General features: G+C 34.5%; 1 protein-coding gene across 12 annotated transcripts in view; it reads right to left on the minus strand.

Moving 5' to 3' along the window:
• SYNE1 (spectrin repeat containing nuclear envelope protein 1) overlaps positions 1 to 19657 on the minus strand; it is a 309363-nt gene that overhangs the window by 107401 nt on the left and 182305 nt on the right. For 11 of the 12 annotated variants that reach the window (XM_034419047.3, XM_034419038.3, XM_034419043.3 and 8 more), the window contains 11 exons: positions 19182 to 19334; positions 18231 to 18413; positions 17183 to 17320; positions 15238 to 15423; positions 14665 to 14787; positions 13700 to 13882; positions 13383 to 13526; positions 8097 to 8294; positions 6284 to 6424; positions 4348 to 4515; positions 2392 to 2553 (listed from right to left, as the gene is read on the minus strand). In XM_034419047.3, coding sequence (XP_034274938.2) covers positions 2392 to 2553; positions 4348 to 4515; positions 6284 to 6424; positions 8097 to 8294; positions 13383 to 13526; positions 13700 to 13882; positions 14665 to 14787; positions 15238 to 15423; positions 17183 to 17320; positions 18231 to 18413; positions 19182 to 19334 — 1779 coding nt within the window. The remainder of the gene's footprint in view (positions 1 to 2391; positions 2554 to 4347; positions 4516 to 6283; positions 6425 to 8096; positions 8295 to 13382; positions 13527 to 13699; positions 13883 to 14664; positions 14788 to 15237; positions 15424 to 17182; positions 17321 to 18230; positions 18414 to 19181; positions 19335 to 19657) is intronic. The other variant, XM_034419042.3, reaches the window with a different exon arrangement.

Here is a 19657-nt window from a genome sequence, read left to right on the forward strand (position 1 = left end):
TAAACAGGACCAACTTAATCACTTTATTTCTGGGAAAAAAACATGTCTTAAAATGATTAATATGTTTGAACTGCTGAGTTCCAGTGAGTACAAGTAGTCCTCGGCTTACAACGGTTCATTTAGTGACTGTTCAAAGTTACAATGGCACTGAAAAAGTGACTTATGACCAGTTTTCACACCTACAACCATTACAGCATATCCATGGTCATATGATCAAAATTTAGATGCTCAGCAACTGGTTCCTATTTATGAATGCTGCCGTGTCTCCAGATAAGATTATCACTTTTTGTGACCTTCTGATAAGCAAAGTCAATGCGGAAGCCTGATTCTCTTACCAACCATGTTACTAATTTAACAACTGCAGCGATTCACTTAACAACTGTGGCAAAAAAAGATCATAAAATGGGGCGCAACTAACAAATGTCTTACTTAGCATCATAACGTTTGGGTTCAACAGTGGTCATAAGTCGAAGATTACCTGTATTATAAACTGAGTAGCACATGCCATTGGATCCTGTGTATATATAGTACCACAGAGGAATACAAGATTTAATTGCTTTATTTAAATATTCACTTAAGCATCTAGGCACATCAGAACTAAACAATCACAAAATCAGACCAAAACACTCTATTAGGAATTGATGTTTATAACCACAATATGTTAATTTATTTAAAATCAATGAGTTAAGATTCAGACTTGTGGCACCTCCACGTAAATAAATGACCAGTCCTGGAAATGGCTTTGTCCTCAATTGCTCCTGTATCCTCTACTTTAAGGTCCATTCTCTGTAGCACCCAGTCAGAGCACTCTCTGTTAAACCAATGGAAGGGTGGGGGGAAAAACCTTCCTTTTATAAAAAAAAGAGGGAAAAAATATTGGGCTAAAATTAGAAGTTGGATAGAAGAGATAATTGGTTACAATGTGGACTTGAAACCAGAGAGGTTTTTACTGGGGATATTGAACAGAACTTACAGTAAAGAAGTTAGATATTTGATTTTGCATATAATTACAGCGGCAAGGATAGTCTATGCACAGTCCTGGAAAAACGAAAAGGTACCAACAGAGGAAGAAACAATTAAGAAAATCCTAGACTGTCCAGAGATGGATAAATTAACAAAAGAAATAAAAGAAAAGGAAAATACAGAATATTATCAAGTATGGACTGAGTGGTACGATTGGCTCGAGATTAGGGAAAGTAAAAATGAATAAATGATGTGACAAATGTGTAAAATACTGTAAATGAATAAAACTGGAAATAAAGGGACGATAAAGATAATAAAGGATGAAAAAAATGGGAAATGTAGAAAGTAGAAAGTAAGAGGAATGAAACTGATATGTAAAAAGAAACACATATTGTGTGTTTGTGTTTTGTATGTTGTGTTGTGTTATTGTAAAATTAATAAAAAACTTTTTTTAAAAAAATAAAAAAGGGAAAAGACATTCCCTCTTTCCAGGCTCCTTTGAGGGACTGGCAAGGATAAAGATGGATGGTGATGAAATAGGAGGCTTGGTGGAGTACACCAAGCCAGTACGCTCCCATAGAGAGGGGCTCCTCCGGGTGCCATCGGCCAAACAATGTCGACTGGAGGCCCCTAGGGGGAGAGCCTTCTCTGTGGGGGCACCTACAATCTGGAACGAGCTCCCCCCGGAGATACGGATCCCGGATCTGCGCACCTTCCGTCGCGCACTTAAAACGTTTTTATTTCATCAAGCTGGCCTGGCCTAAATCTTCTCCCTTTTAAAATTTTAAAATTTAAATTTTAAACACTAATTTTAATTTATTTAATTATGGGATATTTTAAAATTTAGCCAAATTGTTTAATCTGTTTTAATCTATTTTAAATTTTGTATCTCTGTGTTTTATCTTTTGGCTGTTTACCGCCCTGAGTCCTTCGGGAAAAGGGCAGTATAGAAATTTAAATAAATAAATAAATAAATAAATAAATAAATAAATAAATAAATAAATAAATAAATAAATAAATAAATACACAGAGAGGCTAATGCACATTTTGTTAATGGAAGAGGATTTGCTTTACTTGATGATTTATTCAAACAGACTTGTTTGAAGGTTGTATGGGCCTCCCCAGACTATCTGGAATGAGATCAAAAGTTCAATTCATTTCTTTACCTGCACTTTACCATAGTAAAAACAAACATAATGAATGAGCATTTGGCAAATACATAATACCTTTAAAGTAATACCATTTTCCTTTTAAAATACTTATTTTCTAAAAAAAAAAAACCTTTCACCACTTTCTAAAAGAAGGCAAAGAATGAAAATGTGTCTGACATAACTTTGCCATACAGTTGGAATCTGAAGACCAGGCACCTGAAACTGAACAAGAAACAATAAACAGCCATGTGCTTGTTTATTGATAGATTGATTTTACCTGGTGGCCAGCCATCTGGCTTTCTGGACTCTTATTATTGTCTAGAGTGTCATTTAATTTCACCTCAACAGCTTCCATTTTTGTTGATATAGACTGAAGAGAATCTTGATATTTCTGCTGCCGTTCAAGGGCTTCATAAAGTGTGCGCTGTTTTTCACTAATCTAAAAGGAAAATTTAATTTTAACAAATGTCATTAAAAAGAAAAAGAAAGCATATAGATATATTAAATAGGTTTTTTTTTTAACACACATATACAACTTACAGCTTAGTGATTTTACCTTAAGCTTTTAAAAGACATACTTCTGCAGAGGCTTTTTTCCCCCATAAATATTATTGCATGAAATTTTTGTTGCCAAATAGTTGCAAAACAGCTCTATCAACTAGAATCTAGTTGATAAATTTAATGATACAAATCTAATGTTTTCGTATTTCATATAATTTCTTTTGCCATAACTCCTCTTTATATTATATGGATTCATGATGTTGGTAATTTAAAATGGGCATAGAACTGCTTTTATTCCTAGACATCCACATGTTGGCATGAAGTCACTTTTTTGGAATCTGACAAGTACCTGAACTATTTACTAATTTCAAATACTGTTTAACCACATCTGAAATATATTTCCAAAGCAGTTGATTAAAAAAAAAAAACCTTTAACATAGTGACATGAAATGAACACAAGCTAAAACACAACAGAAACCCAACAATCTTACATTAAAAATATAGCAAGGGATACCTGGTGAATCTTTTTTTAAAAAAATCAGTTTAATATAACTTAACTTTTTGCTATAACTTTATTATTTCAAAGAAAGACCCCCTAATGAAGATCTTTATGTATGAATGGCCAATATGAAAAAGCAAACAGATCTCCCAATATTCTCACATATTAAACTTGATGGACTTTAGGGTTCACAGTAAGATTAAAGACTGGGTGTCAGAGCAATTGGTTTTGTGTTGTATAGTATAATCACAATACTCAATAATAATCCAGGATCCACATCTGGAACCACAGCTAAAGAAAACCGTCGTGGCGCAGTGGTTAGAATGCAATATTGCAGGCTAATTCTGCCAACTGCCAGCAGTTCAATTCTCACTAGTTCAAGGTTGATTCAGCCTTCCATCCTTCCAAGGTTGGTAAAATGAGGACCCAGATTGTTGGGGGCAATATGTTGACTCTGTAAACCGCTTAGAGAGGGCTGTAAAGCACTGTGAAGCAGTATATAGGTCTAAATTCTATTGCTATTGCTAAAGCTCCAAATATGACCTGAAACAGCATTTGCATTGTGGATTGCTCCTTCTGAATATTCCAGTTAATCAGCTGCTATATCAAACTTTTATTAACTTGTATTTTTTGTTTTTCAAAAGTCAGTATTCCATATCCAAAAACATGATCAGCCCTCTCTCATTTTGGCAGCCTTGCCCTCCTTTATCTCCTTCATATTTTATGGAGGCATGTTAATACTTGGTTTATGGGTAGGAATAGGACCTGTAGAGGTGAACAGATCAGGCCACATCTGACTGTTTAAAATGTTTTGTGATTTCTGGAATTTAAAGTTGAAGATGTTATTTTAGGCCTTGAAACCTTCTATATGCAAATTTCCTCACAGTTCCAATGCAAGCTAATTTTCAATCTAAATCAGTGGTGAAATCCAATTTTTTTTACTACTGGTTCTGTGGGCATGGCTTGGTGGGCGTGGTGTGGCTTGGTGGGCATGGCAGGGGAAGGATATTGCAAAATCTCCATTCCCACCCCACTCTGGGGCAGGCCAGAGGTGGTATTTGCCAGTTCTCTGAACTACTCAAAATTTCCGCTACCGGTTCTCCAGAACCTGCTGGATTTCACCCCTGATCTAAATAATATGTCCTTGTAAGTATTTACATTGACATAAGCATGAATCCCCATCCACATTAATGGTAATATTTGCTCCATTCCTTCTTATGTCAAAAGACTTACCACGTTTTTCAGGGTCTCCCAAGAACGTTGCAAATCATCCAGTTTAGTACTGGAAAGGGCTTCTAATCTTGGTTCATAGGATTCCTGAGCAATCGGAGCGCTAGGTTGAATTTGGGATGCTTCTGTCTGCAATTGTTCAGCAGATAAGGCTTGATAATAAGCAATATCCTATGAGCATAAGGTAAAATATTATATTTTCAAAAGTGCTGAAAGTTCAGCTTATTTTTGAAATTTGAATATATTCTAATTTAGTACTAATATTTTATAGTTCCCATTTATGATATTTTAACAGCATTCCCATCATTTTAGCTTGTACTTTTTATGTAAAAAACACCACCACCACCAGACACAAGATGGAACAACTTTGAAGATGGCTATGACTGATTTAAGCAAACACAGAACTGAAGAATTATAAATGTGCCATTGAAGAATTATAAATTTGCCAATCTTTGATTTAACATGATAAACATATAGCACTGCATCCCAGTGTTCCAGGAAACAGCCAGACAAGAACTAACTTTAAACAATCACATGCTATTTAAAATATACATAAAGCCAATGACAAAGATAACATAAATATTTGATTTCAGATGTTACATATATATTTATGATACCCACTTTTTTCATTAGTTGCACTGCAAATAAGATTTGTTTCCTAAACAAGTTTCTGATATAGCTTAAAGTATCATTGACAACTATTTTAACTTTTTTCCCTTTAAGTACTTCATTGTTGTTTTAGATGTAAGCTTTGAATTATCTCGATAAAACAGCCAATCAGATCCAGTTTCTTCACTGACTCTAAGATATTTGCTCCTAAGATTGTGATGGCATTTACCTTTGCATCCATTTTTCCTGCCATAGACATAATATTTTCTGTGCTACTGGCTGCATTCAAAGTGTTTCTTTCATCAAATGCGTAACCCATTTTTCTCCTAATGTAACTTGCAGGGTTATGATTCTAGAGTTCCATTTTTGTTTCATCATTGAAAAGCACTTTATTCCAAAACATTTCAGGTTTATCAAGATTTTATTTTGCATACTTGAAATGATGCCTTTTATTATGACATTTGCTTCTGGCAGTTCCCATGAAGGTCGTTGTTGTATGAAACACTTTGTGCTGCAGTGGACTATCCATTGAATTTTTCAGCATGTCCTTTGCAATGAAAACTTAGTTTTGGACATCTAGATTTTCCTAGCCTTCAAGCAAATAACCTAATTAAAAAATGAAGGCTGAAAAAGTGGCTGTATATTTCAGCAAGGTAATGTTCTGAAACATGCCTGTGAAGTACTTAAAGGAAAGGTAAAGTTTTGGATTGTCCTTCACAGTCCCACAAGCTGAATATTATTGAAAATCTGTAGGAAGATCTCAAGTATACAGTACATGCAAGGAGACATCAGAATCTACAACGTTCACTGTTTTATTCCATCTTATATTTCTTTTCATTGTAAAAAGAATGATACGAAATGATTCCGAAATACTTTTGATGGATGGAAGGCCTGCCACCGCATGTACAGACATATGCAGACGCAAACTAAATGAACTTTTCTATTGAAATGAAACCGAGGCAAAGAAAACAGCTGAAATCATATGAAAAAAATTGGATTATTCCCGCATAAACAAAACAATGGAAAATATTGTATCTCTTTCTGCAATGATCTAGTGACAGAATCAAGACAAAGACATAATGAAATACGTCTAACATGTTAGCATAAAGTTTTGTTTTCTCAAGATCTTTTATAATTTTGATGTGCTAAACTAATTTTGAAAGTGAGAATGAATGGTGATTTCTTAATGATAAAATAAAGGTTTCTATATTTTCACAGCATGAATGATCTACACTCAGCATTACTGAACAAACGAGATATTGTACACTGTACGAGGACCACAGATGTTTGCAGACAGCACAGATGAATGAATGCTGAGGGAGGCAGATACCTGATTAACAGAAGCATCAGCATTAGCCACAGGTGAAGGAGAGCGACAGGCAGGAGGAGAAGAGATCTCACTGTTGCTTCCCTCTTCCCCAGATTCCTCAGTAACTGGTGACAGAAGTGTGTGACAGCGACCAGCAGTCATCTGCCATGGGAAATGCATCCCAAAGGACAGGAAGATCATTCAGATACCAGAAAGACTTTGCATTTCATGTCTTCAAAAATGTGGAGTTTCATCAGAACATAGTTTATAAGAGACTATGGTCCCTTCTCAAACCTGTAGACAGACTAACTATAAAGAAGGAGATGAATTCTACTCTTCATGCTACTTAATCCTTGCACCTAGGTAGGTTTTGGCAGGCAAAACATTATCCACCTCTGTGCCTGTCAACATCTCTTTTCTACAATCAAATTTTTCTTTTTACTTTTTTTCCCCTTTCTCCTGATGATCACTATGTATTCACCAAAAGTATGTTAGTAAAGCTGATGAAGGATGAACTTCTGAGAAATTTATGTAACGGTTCTATTTAAAAATTAGCACAGCCACAATAATGATAAAACACAGGTATTAATTCTACCAAGAAGGAAACTACGTGGAAAAAATTACAGAGAAAAACAACTAGCGCATATAGCCAAAAACAATGCAGTTTTCCCTCAGTTGAACCTGCAACACTGAGGTTGCATAGGATCCTTAAGCTCCTTTTTGTATCCTTGGAAATTCAGCAATACTATAAAAAGAAGCTGATCAATATGTAAAAATAGGTGGTTTTTACATATGATACATACATAAATAAAATAAATATAAATATATAAAACAATTAAAAACAATAATTTAGCTCCATTCAACTCATTCAGGTGGAGTTTCAGTCATCTAATACTGTTTTATTTCCTCCTCCCTGCCCATATTCCACCAAACTTCCCCAGCACCCATTTAATGAGGGCATCTTATATGAGGGTAAGTACAGGAACCTAGGAACCAACCAAAAATGGAGAAATAGAAACAGTTAAGTCCTCTTTTATTGGAGTTATTATTGAGATTTCCAAAAGTATCGTATAGCACATCCTCCAGTAATTCCTAGGCAAAAACAGATGAGTTGAATACTAAACTATTACCATATCATTAGACATCAACCAAGACGTAGCTAGGAAAATTGCTACCTATTGCCAGGCAGTGAGGAAGATCCCATCAAATACTTTTAATTTTGTACTGTAATTTATATTTTAAAATTTAATTTTCTGCTCTATGATCATAATAAAATGTTTTGATTTTAAATATGCTCTTCTGTTTACTGTTAATAGTTAACATTATCTATAAAATATTTTTAGTGCAGTATCAACTTCTGTAACAATTTACCACTGCTGCAGATGTTTAAATAATGTATATGTAACATAACATTTTACTTTAAATTCTTCTTCAGTTCTGCATTTAGACATGCAATCTGCATTTGACGTACAAGCTATAAAATTTTTAAATGAGTTATTAGATGTATAAGCCTCAACCTAACTTACTGTTATTTAGAGTGAACGATTTACTGTTTTTAGTGCTGATATATAGTACACATATTTTAAAAGGTTGACTTATACCCCTCCCATCTGATAGCCGACAAAGATAATTGACTGATTTCTCTTCACTTTTCTGTTCACCTTACTGTTTTGCATAAACTGAGTTTATTATCTTTTACTCCACAGTATTCAGGCATCTCCTAAAAGCAAGTAAACAATCTAAACGACTGCAATCCTGTTCACAATAGCATGAGAAGTGATATTGCAAATAACGATCCCGACAGATAAATGTGAATTACATGCTCATTGCTTACCATCACTACAGACGGATGAGCACTATGTGCAGGAAGCATGTCTTCTGAATCCAACTCCTCCATTCTCTCTGACAGCCCCTCCACCTCTGTCACGGTCAGCAGCATAGTAGCATGCTTGGCTTTCATGGTTAGCATCTTGCACTTTGAATTGAGAGATGCAATTTGTTCTTGGTAACCTTTGATCTTCTCCGCCAGCTCCTGAGAAAACCACAAGATCAGTAAAGGCCATAAGGAGTACAAGCTAGCAGCAATTCTGCTTCCGTTAGAAAAACCCGGCTCGCTTCTTTAAGATCAGCCAATGAAATCACAGCTCTGTGTTTCAGACGCTCCACATTAGCCACAGCAATAGCTGAACCACAGGATGTTGATTGTGGAAAAAAGAACAAGTCAGGCTGCATCACATGCACACTTAACCCTTTAACAGAGACAGCTTTGCAAATGAGCTGCTCACTTATCACAGACAAGGAGATTAAGCTGGTGACAAAGACAAAGCATTTCCACACAGGATTCTGCTCAAAACAGGGGAGGGACAGGAGGAATAATTTATGCCGTCGCCTTCCTGCAAGGCACCAAAACCAGCTGAATGTCTCCAGATACTACATACCAGGGAAATGAGGTCATGCAATAACTGGAAGCGTTTTTTTTTAAACTGCTGTTTCTCTTTATGAATATACAATACTCAACAGAGCAGGCAATAAAACACAAGGCTAACAAATACTGACACTTTCTTCTTGCTATTCTAATATGTTGGCTGTGCAAATATAGCAAAAATAAATGTGGTTAGAAAAAAGACCTGATATTTTTTTATTTTATTTTTTGTAATTGCTTAAGTACAGCAGTAAGTGGGATTACCTCCAGGTTTCATTTAGAATTTTTAAAAAAAACCAAACAAGTTTATTTAAAACTAAAATCCAAATATCAAAGCCTCTCTTTCTGCAGCAAATAGACATTTAGGATTAGATCTGCTTAATGTTGACTCAACCTGGCTGGCACAGCAAATAAGGATTGCAAAACAAAGCTACTATGATATAGAAGTGGCTGTTTAACCCTTTAATTCAAGTACTTTGGGTTAGGCTTCTAATAAGTATATAGAATGAGTTGGAATACAACATTAGCTTCAGAATGCTGTATAGAAAGTGACAGCAAAAATTATCAAAGACTATAAAAGGATACACACACACACACACACACACACACACCCCTAACTAGACCTGGACATTTTAATTTCTTTACATGCACCTTTGTCAGCTATGCTCCCAACTGGTATATAATAAACTCTTTTATGATGCATTTATAGTTCCTAAGACAATTGCCCAAAAGATGGACTAGATAGAGAAGAATAAAATGCCATGGACAACTGCATTTCAGTCAACTGTGACAGGTTTGATGTGAAACACTTTTGTGAGGCAAAGTTGGAAGCAAAGCACCTGAGGTGAAACTACTATATAGGCATCAACCACTATTTCTGCCTTAAAAATGAATGGATCTCAACCCTTTATGATACATAGGTAGGAGAAAGAAATGCAAGATTAGAATCTTGGCTTTCCTGTCTCCTCTCTCTCTCTCCATTCTTTCTGCTTGAGGTTCTACAGACTGTCTTCCTTCATACTGACAGATTTTCTAATATCTGTGGTAAAATAATGTTATCATTCTATAAATTTTTGCCTCTGAGCCCCTCAGATCCGGTATCAATTTGGATGATAATTTCCCAAATTTGTATAACAGGTAGTCATCAATTTACAACCACAGGTGAACCCAAAATTTCTGTTGGTAATTTATAAAGTGAGTTTTGCTCCATTTTATGACCTCGCTTGCTACAGTTGTTAGGTGAATTACTGCACTTGTTACGTTAGTAACACAGTTGTTAAGTGAATCAGGTTCCCCATTAACTTTGCTTGTCACAAAGTCACAAAAGGTGATTACATGACCCCCGGACAATGCAGCTGTCATAAATATGAGTCAGTTGCCAAGCATCTAAATTTTGATCATATAACCATGAGGATGCTACAACAGTCGTAAGTGTGAAAAATGGTCATTAAGTCACTTTTTTCAGTGTCGTTGTAACTTTGAACAGTCACTAAATGAACTGTTGTAAATCAAGGACCACCTGTAATATAATCTGGCATATGGAGTATAATGAACACTCCAGCAAAAGGCAGGTATGCCCCTAATAGACTGAATACCCTTTGAAATGTTTAGCCCAAATAGTTGCAACTTCTTTTTGGAAAAGTAAAAAAGGTTCATGATTAAAGATGACACAAATTTTATGGCAACTGGTGATACAGAAAAGTCAACAGAGGAAAATGTGGTAAAGGCAGCTCACGGGTAGATGATTTTGCCACTGAATTACCAAAATATATTTCATAAATTAATAGTGAACTAGAGTACAGTCATCCACAAATTTATCATGATATATTTTGAACTGATGTTTTGGGATAAAGTTGGAAGTTTAATGTTTTCACAAGTACAGGATTTTGTATGAGGATTGCTTTATATTAATCCTGTGATTTTTTAAATTATTTTGGAATAGTTTGGAATATTATGTATTTGGGAAAACAATATATATCTTATTGAGAACCATGGCCTCAATAACCTAAGTATAGCATAATCAAATATAGATATAAGTATATCTATATCTATATCAAGTATAAGTACAGATATAAGTATAATCTTATTTTCCTGGATTATCCTAATGCACTTTTTCATGTACAGAGCTCAAATTGTCTTGAGTACAAGAAGGCCTGTAAGTACATAAGTGAAATAAATTATTTATATATAACTGGTACTGGTTGCTTAATGTAAAAGCAACTATGGACACAACAACATTTATACAGGTAACTTGTATATGTCAATCAATCTTTTTTCTTTACCTTCTGACTATATAAAGAGGTTTTTCACAATAATGTATCCAAATAAAGAAAGCTCAGTGGAGAAATTGAGTATGTGTATTGAGACTGATTATATAGCAATTTTGAGAGTGATCCCTTCAGCCTCCATAGAAATATTCACAATGTACCAAATTCTCAAGATGAAAATACATTTGTTAACTCTCATTGTATTACTTAATAACTCCCCCCCCCAGAATAACATGCTTTCTGTTATGGTATCGATTTCTCATATTTTGCTCTTCAAAAAAAAAGCTGTAGGCATAACCTGTTTTGTTTTTAAATATTTCCAGTTAGAACAAAGTGATCTCATGATTTTTGTTGTTGAGGTTTTTATACTTCTTATTTTACCTAAAATAATTCAGTGCAGTAAAAAGAGAAACTCAACAAAAACATACCCACCCATCCTGAATGAAAATTTAAGAGACTGGTATATTATTATTATTTTTTAATTTGACATTTTGTTTCATCAACTTAACTATTAATAATTATTTCACTGGGACCTGATACTTTAAGGACTAGCAAACTTTCATTCCAAATAGCAGTTGCGAACCCGCTGCTTCTCACATGAAAAAGAATGTGATATAAATGTGCATAGTTGTAGGACTCCTTTGAAATGATAATGAACGTTGAGATATGTAATTCAGCTCAGTCGGAATGTCTATTTTCTTCCTCCTTTGAGAGTTTTCATTGCTTAATCCCTTTTAATCTTTAATACATGAAAAAAATAGTTTAAAAATAATGCATTAGCTTGTAAGAGCAGTAGAAAAAAATCTTAAAACGATTCAAAACCAAATGTTCATATTTTAGGGGTATTGCTTTGCTTTAGCCACCACTATGATGGTATTTTCACTGCATTTAATACAGCGGCCCCCAACCTTTTGGGCATCAGGGATCGGTTCTGTGGAAAGGGGTTTTTCCACGGAGCGGAGGGGGCATGCTGCCTGCATCCCATGGATGGGGCTTCACTTGTTTGTGTGGCCCAGTTTCTGGCATGCCACAGCCCGGTGCCAGTCCATGGACCAGGGGTTGGGGACCCCTGATTTAATATCCTATTTAAGTAAATGAATAGTGTTAATGCATTATTTGTTCTTATTACTGTCAGAGTATTGGAAGGTACTCCATACAACCAGCTCACAGAATGTTTTTCAATTTATTCCACCAAGTTCAATCCATATATGCCATCCAACATATGACATAGTGTCAATATATTTGCTATATTGATTAGATTATTTTGGGAAATGAATGGATGATTATTTGTTAAAATGATTACTTGTTTAAAGAAAAATTAAATTAGGATCAACTAAAATAATTACATAGGAAGGAAGCAATGGCAGGCCACTTCTGAAAAACCTTGCCAAGAAAACTGCATAGACTTGAATAGGCAGTCTCTGAGAATGAGACACGGAGAAAACAAAATCACAACAGAATAAGATAAAACAAAGCCCAAAATCCCTGCTCTAGCCCAACACTCATAACAGTTGTTCAAAATATTTGCTTTTATAAAAATAATGTATAGTTCAAACTCAAAATTAATTAATTTGTCTTTGCACTACAAATCTAGGCATTTAACTTGGTGACATGAAGAAATATAATTAAAGCACAAGTGGGGTTTCCTTAATGGAATTCCCAGGAAACAAAGGGGTATTTTGGATGATGTTCAGATTTGGATGATTGTTGCTTGATACAAAAAAGAAATTAGAAGGTGGTAAGTTTGTTCTTGTGGATTTCTGAATAGAAAACTGAACCGAGATAGTGAGCAAAGGGAGTAGGGAGAAGATAGCTATTTGTTGGTGAACAAAGTCCACCAACATTTTTTCTTGCTCTATGTTTCTGAAAAACCTGGTACTTTAAGAAAGAAAACCCCATGTATTAGAAAAAGAGAGAAAAATAAATAAATAAATAAATTATTATGTAAGTAAACCCTTGACTGTTATTTATACAACATTTGATAAGATATAGTCATTAGAATTTGTCTGTAGATATTTATATCTTTATAAGAAAAGATTGTTATATTAATAACAGTGGTATAGGGAGAGACAACTGACAACATTAAAATATAGAAGATGATACACCAAAAATGGAGACCAAGAAATCCATTATGGCACATTACAGATTTTGCTATGTGTCATACAGTTGTTTCTCTAAAAGCATATCTAATATCCCCAATTAAAAGTGAGTAGGATAATTACTCTCGGGATCTAAAATAAGGAGTCTAGAAGACAATTGATCACCAAAAATGGTCTCAGGTGAATGGGGCTATAGCAACTATATTAAGAGCTGTTACCAAATTCAACTACCTATGGTGGAAAAAAGACAAAATGACGAGATAGGAAAGCAAAGCAAAGCAATTTTTAGCATTTAAAAAACAAAAGTCAGCCTTGGATCTCAGTTGTAATACCTCGTGGCATGAAATCTGGGCTTCCAATTCTTGGATGTTACTTGTTGATATGGGCTTCTCTTGAATCTCATGATGGGCTTTTTCTATCATTTGCTGCAGATGTTTCATCTCTTGTTCATATTGCTCATACTGTACTACTGCCTCCTAGAGAGAAAGATATATAATTGAGCCTGTAAAATAAGATAACTACTTCATTAACTTAGCTTCATCATTACAATCATCACCTAAAACAAGGAGGGCAAAGTTGCAATCCTATAATAGGAAACTGTGTACCACAGTCATGTATTAGTTTGAGTCTTATTTTAACATACACTTGCCTGCATTATATTGCACTGCTGGATAGCTGTGTGCTGTAGATGACTGGCATCCTCCTGCAGCCTAAGAGCTGCATGACATATCGGTAGAGTAGTGAGAACTTCTTCAGGGATCCGTAAAGCACTCTGACATACTTGGACTGCGTGAACCTTTGGCTTCAATGATTCCATTTCCAAAAGCAAATGCTAGAAACATTGAGCATACATAAGTAACGCTACTATGTGTGTTTTGCAAAAATGAGCTAAAAACGTTAATTTAATTATTAATTCTAGATCTCAAATGCTCAAAATAAGTTTTACGGTAGAACATTTTAAAACCATAATGAATGGGATAATAGACCTAAGAAACATGGTAATCCCAAAGATTCAAAGCAGTTGGAAGTTAGGCTTTAATCAATATATCTGTTTGGTTAGTGGTTTCAGTTCAATATGAGACTAAAAGTTGAAATACAGGTAGTCCTCATTTAGTGACTGCCTCACAAAGTAACAGTTAGGATGGTAATGAAACTATCTAATACCAACATTTTCAACCTTTGCAGGTTTGCAAAGCAAAAAAAAAAAAAAGTAAAATCATGATGCTTTGTGTAGTTACCATTTCACTTAATGAAATAAGCAACAACTCGGTCTCAATTGTGCTGATTAAATGAGGATTGCATGTATTCTGAAATACATATGTACAGTACCCTACAAAACCACTGTGAACTAACATAAACCTAAAAAGTCATTTTTGAATATAACAAATACCACAAAAGCCAATGCTGAAGTTAACATTCCTTTCTCTTAGCTCTTCCAGCACCCAAATGGAAGTGGACAAATAGACAAATAGTTAACCCCATCATTGAATATCAGGATGACTCTTATTATTAGCATTCATCCTAGAAACCGAAGGAAGTCTCAAAGTAACCCAGGAATTAATACTTCACAACTGTGCTTCTGTAAGTAGTATCTCGATGGTACGATCAGTCTACCTGTCGGTGAGAAAGTTGTTCTTTCAGACTCAAACGGCCAATTTCTGGAGATGTCAGAGTGGCTTGAGTTTGCTCTAAAGCTGTACGAAGAGCTTTCACCTCTGTTTCAAATTTCTTCATATCCTATAAACATACAATGGTAGCAGAAAATATGAGTTTCAAGCAAAACCAGAAAACATGATTTCAGCATCTTAATGTTTTATGAGTGATATATAAACATCTACATACTTTGTGGCCTTGCTTGGCGAGCCCATAGGTGAGCATAGCCATGGGCATGGAGAGCATCCTGAATGTCTTTCCTTCATCTTTCAATTAATTTTTAATTTTAATTTTTAATATCCTAATTTTATGTTTTAATATATTATTGTACACCGCCCAGAGCTCCTCACAGAAGGAGATGGCTATTCCAAATAAGTAAATAAAAAATAATAAATTAAAAAATATTAATTACAATAGTAGAATACATTTTAAAAAATAAAAATGAATAGCTACATCTAAATGAACTAGATTAGCATTGTGCTTTCCTAATACAGTTCCCACAGATGAGGTACATATAAAGTGCTTTCCACATACTTTGGCTGCATCCTGAATATTTTGTAGCCGCTGTTTGATAGCCTGCTGTAAATCCTCAGTCTGTCTGCGAAGATCTGACACTTGCTGAAACATCTCTTCAGTGAAATACACACTTGACAAATATTCTGTTTTTTCATTCATAGTTTCAAGATCCCTAGGAAGTTCACCAGCCTCTTCAAACATGGTCTAAATTGTATAAAATAGATGACATTTAACTTTTCCAGCTGCAACTGAATTAAATTTTAGGCTCAAAATTATTGCAATTATTCCTTTTTTAAATCAGACATAGGATAAAAATTTAAAAAAAACAGCAGCTATAACTTTGCTGAAATATCAATTCTATCTTGGAAATACATTTTTAATTCCTGCTAATATAGAAGCTTTTATTAGAGAAACGAGATTGCATAATCTCTTTGTCTAATGTTACCTGTTATTACGTCTTGAAACACTTATCTAGAATCACTCCATTACCTGAAAAGATGCTAAGAGAAAATTTGTAGGCTTGAACTCCAGGCAGATTTATCTAAGTAAATTAGCAACTTGGAATTTCCAGTGCATGAAAAGCCTGATCTTGTCAAAGCTTCTTAATAGCTTTTCATTAATCTTTTAAAATACTCAATATTCCTATGAAACTACTGTAGATAGATCACTTGCAGTCTGTGATCAAGGACATATAAGATATCTTACTTCCCTTACTAGGCCAATCATTGCCTAGAAGAAGCACAATCACCCAGTCTTCAGGGGGAAAAATTATTAAGAATGGCTTGAATATATATGCTTTGGGAGATGTCTATCGTACGTTTTATTGAAATATACTGATTTCAATAGATTTTGGAAACAATTTCCATATGGCAAGGTTGCACTGCCTCAGACAGATTTGCTGTGCAATGCCGGGGTTCTCCTGAACTCACAACTTCTGCTCAAACAGCAGGTAGCAATTATAGCTAAATGGGCCTTTGTACAACTTTGAATTGTGTGCCAGTTGTACCTGTTCATAGATTGGAATGCTCTTCTCATGGTCACTTATACCCTAGTCACCTCCTGATTACACTACTATAATGCTCTACATGGGGTTGACCTTGAAGAGTAACTAGAAACTTCAGCTAATGCAAAATGCAGTGGTGCGGGCAGTTGAGTATGGCTCAAGAATAGCACATATTATACCTCTGCTCTGCAAGTGCATTGGTTGTCAGTTTGCTTCCATGTCCAATTCAAGATGTTGGTTTTGACCTTTAAAACCTTTCTGGCATATGGCTGGGATATTTGAGAGACTGCTTCTCATCAATTATATCTGCTATTCTTATAAGATATTGCAGAAGGGGTATGCTGGGGGGCATGGGGGGGATCCAATCTGCTAGGGAGCTGACCGTGGCAGGATCCAAGAGGTAAGTCTTTTCTACCAAGGTGACTGCCTCATGAAACATCTCCTCCCTTCAAAGTACGGCTGACCCCATTCCTGTTGATTTTCTGGAAGTCCTTCAAAACTTAGTTATGGCATCAGCCTGAGGGCCCCAGGAAACAAATAAGTGTGTGTGTATATACACCCACATCCACATATAAAGTACATATACTGTATGTGGGTGTGTTAGATATATTTTACAGGGGGATTTTGCATTCTGCAAAATGCAAGTCACTTTGCCATGAGATGGGTTGCCACGTAAATTTGATGAATGAATAAATAAATGCATTCCCAAGGCATAAAAAAAATCAACCCTAATGGTTTGTAATTCAAGAAAGCCAAATCATTTTACATATCCATAAGTTAGGACAGAAACTTCATTGATGGTTGGTGCCAAACAAAAGAAATCTCACTTGCATTAAGAGATACAGATAAAAATACTATAGTTTGGGATTGAAAACTTCTGTTTATAAGTTTTTTGATGCAGCAATTCTTGTGCTTATTGTTATTAGTAAAAAAAAGAAAAGGTCTGCAGGCTATTATTACCTGATGAGACATAAATTGGTTGCGAAGTATAGTAGCAGAATTCCACATTATGTTACCATGTAATAAAATCTTAGCCTTTTCAATCCATTTTAGTATGAATTCTAGCATTTCATTATATTCATCTAAATGAGAAACAGCCTGCAAAAAAAAAAAAAAAAATCAATACATTTGGAGAAATGACTCAATTCTTTAAGTTCTGTAATATTTACATTTCTCAAGTAAAGTATTATTCTACTAAACAACTTACATTAAAATTAATGCAGTGAATATATGCATATTATGCATGTGTTTTACATAATTATACTTCAAGTATTCAAATCTGGTATATACAAAACATTGACACTGGTGGGTGAAAATATACTTGAGTGAATGCTAGATTTAACTATGGTTGAAAAGAAGAAAGTGTGGATAATGGGTATGGCAATATCAGGGGATAGTAGACTAGTAGAATAGAAGTCAAAGAATTGAAGAAGATCACAAAGTATCAAGATCAAAGTTGAAAGACTGTGACATAAACTGGGTATGATGGTTCCAATGATGCTGGGTGCCATACTAAAAAACCCAGGGTGACACTTAGAAAATTTGTGCATTTTCATTCATCAATTACAAAAAGCCATACTGCTTGGATCCACACATATACTATGCAGATACATAATGATATCCTAGGTTCTTGGAAAGAAGTTGAGGCATATAAAGGCCAACACCAGCTAAAGAACTGGCAGCTGTGTTTTCACATTGCTATGAATAATAATAATAATAATAATAATAATAATAATAATAATAATAATAATAATAATTGCAATAATTGCAATAATTGCAATAATTTTTAGTAACTCAGATGTATTGGTCACTTATTTGCATTAATTAAGGACTGGCTTTTCTTAAAAAAAGAAAAGAAAAGAAAAAAATTAGGAAACTGAATTTGGTAAAAACAGAATAGGGGATCATTTATTGAATTTGAGTCCTACACAAAGACTTTGCTCTACTAAACAGAACATACTCTGAATGATAAAACTTCAGAACGTATCAGTCCAATAGGATGCCATACCTGATTTAGCTTGGATGCCCTGTATTCTGCTTCCCTAATTATTTGTTGGTGGAATTCTGTCAGTTTATTAATTTTGCCAGTCAGCTGTTTACCTAGCTGAGGATTCTGCTCTGCAAAGCTTTGGACAGCTGCCTCAAGTTCCAGAAGCTTTATGTTACAGCTGTCTAATTCTTCATCCAGGTTCTGTAGTAAAGGAGAATATTTTACTTATAAGAAAACTGGTGAAAAGTTATTTTTATTCAGAATTAATGTTATTTTTATCTTTTTTCACGATCTTTATTTTGTCAAGCAGCTCAGGCTTTTTTTTTTTAAAATTAAACATGGCGAAAGGATAAACATAATGTTTTATTGCCACCTATAGTCCATTTATAGCTCAAGAATGCATGGGTGTTTGGCAACTAGTTTGTAATTGTATCACACATCCCATATGATTGCCATTTGCAAATGTCTGACAAGCAAAGTCAGTGGGGAAGCCAGCAAGAAGTCACAAATATTGATCATATGTCACTGTGCCAAATGATTGTGTTGGATTCATATAACGATGGCTGCTGGAACTGCTGTTGTAAGTCAATGCATTCGTGTGATGTCACACCTTACGACTGTTTCACTTAGCAATGAAGTTCCCAACCTCAATTACCACTGTTAACCAAGGAGTGCCTGTACTACTACACACATTCAGCTGTTCCTACAAGTGATGAGGCATCCACATATTAATCCATTATGATTAAAACTATTTCATACTAGACTACCTCATAAAGTTGTAGCTTTCTGATATTGTGATTCTGAAGACTGCTGCCTCTCTATCTTTTAATTGATAAAAGTACACTCTCAACATTTCAGTCAGAATTCATAGAAAAATACATGTTCTAATGTTCTAATCTTATGAAAGATAGTTTTAATTCCATCACATTCTTAAGTAAGGAAAATTAAATTTTAAACAAAATATTTTACCTTTTGATCTCTTTTCGCTTGTGTTATATTATTTGTCTTCTCTTTCAATTTCAGTTGAATTAAATTGAGCTCTTTAGCTACGTCTTGAATTTTGTGGTTAAATTCTTGATTTAATGTTTTGTGCTGCTGGGCTTCTTTTACTTTGGCTTCAATCTGCCAAATGAAAAAAATCAAATTAAAAAAAAGGAAGGAAACAATTTTTACCATGCATGTATCAAAGACAATGTGATGATGTTTCTTAAATCATAAAAATTACACTACTGGAACATATTGATAGAGCCACAAACATTTATAATATAATAATGAATACAAGATATTACAATTTAGAGATTATTGGTGTGTTTTTCTATTCTATCAGAAATAATAACTAATTAATATTCAATTGAGGACAGAACTTTTCCTTTTGGGACAGTATAAACAGAAAAAAAGCCATGGAAGTTTATTGTAAGATATGAATACTGCAGCAAAATTACTAT

Source organism: Pantherophis guttatus, chromosome 1, assembly GCF_059756535.1.
Source record: "Pantherophis guttatus breed Tessera chromosome 1, ASM5975653v1, whole genome shotgun sequence".
Taxonomy (NCBI): domain Eukaryota; kingdom Metazoa; phylum Chordata; class Lepidosauria; order Squamata; family Colubridae; genus Pantherophis; species Pantherophis guttatus.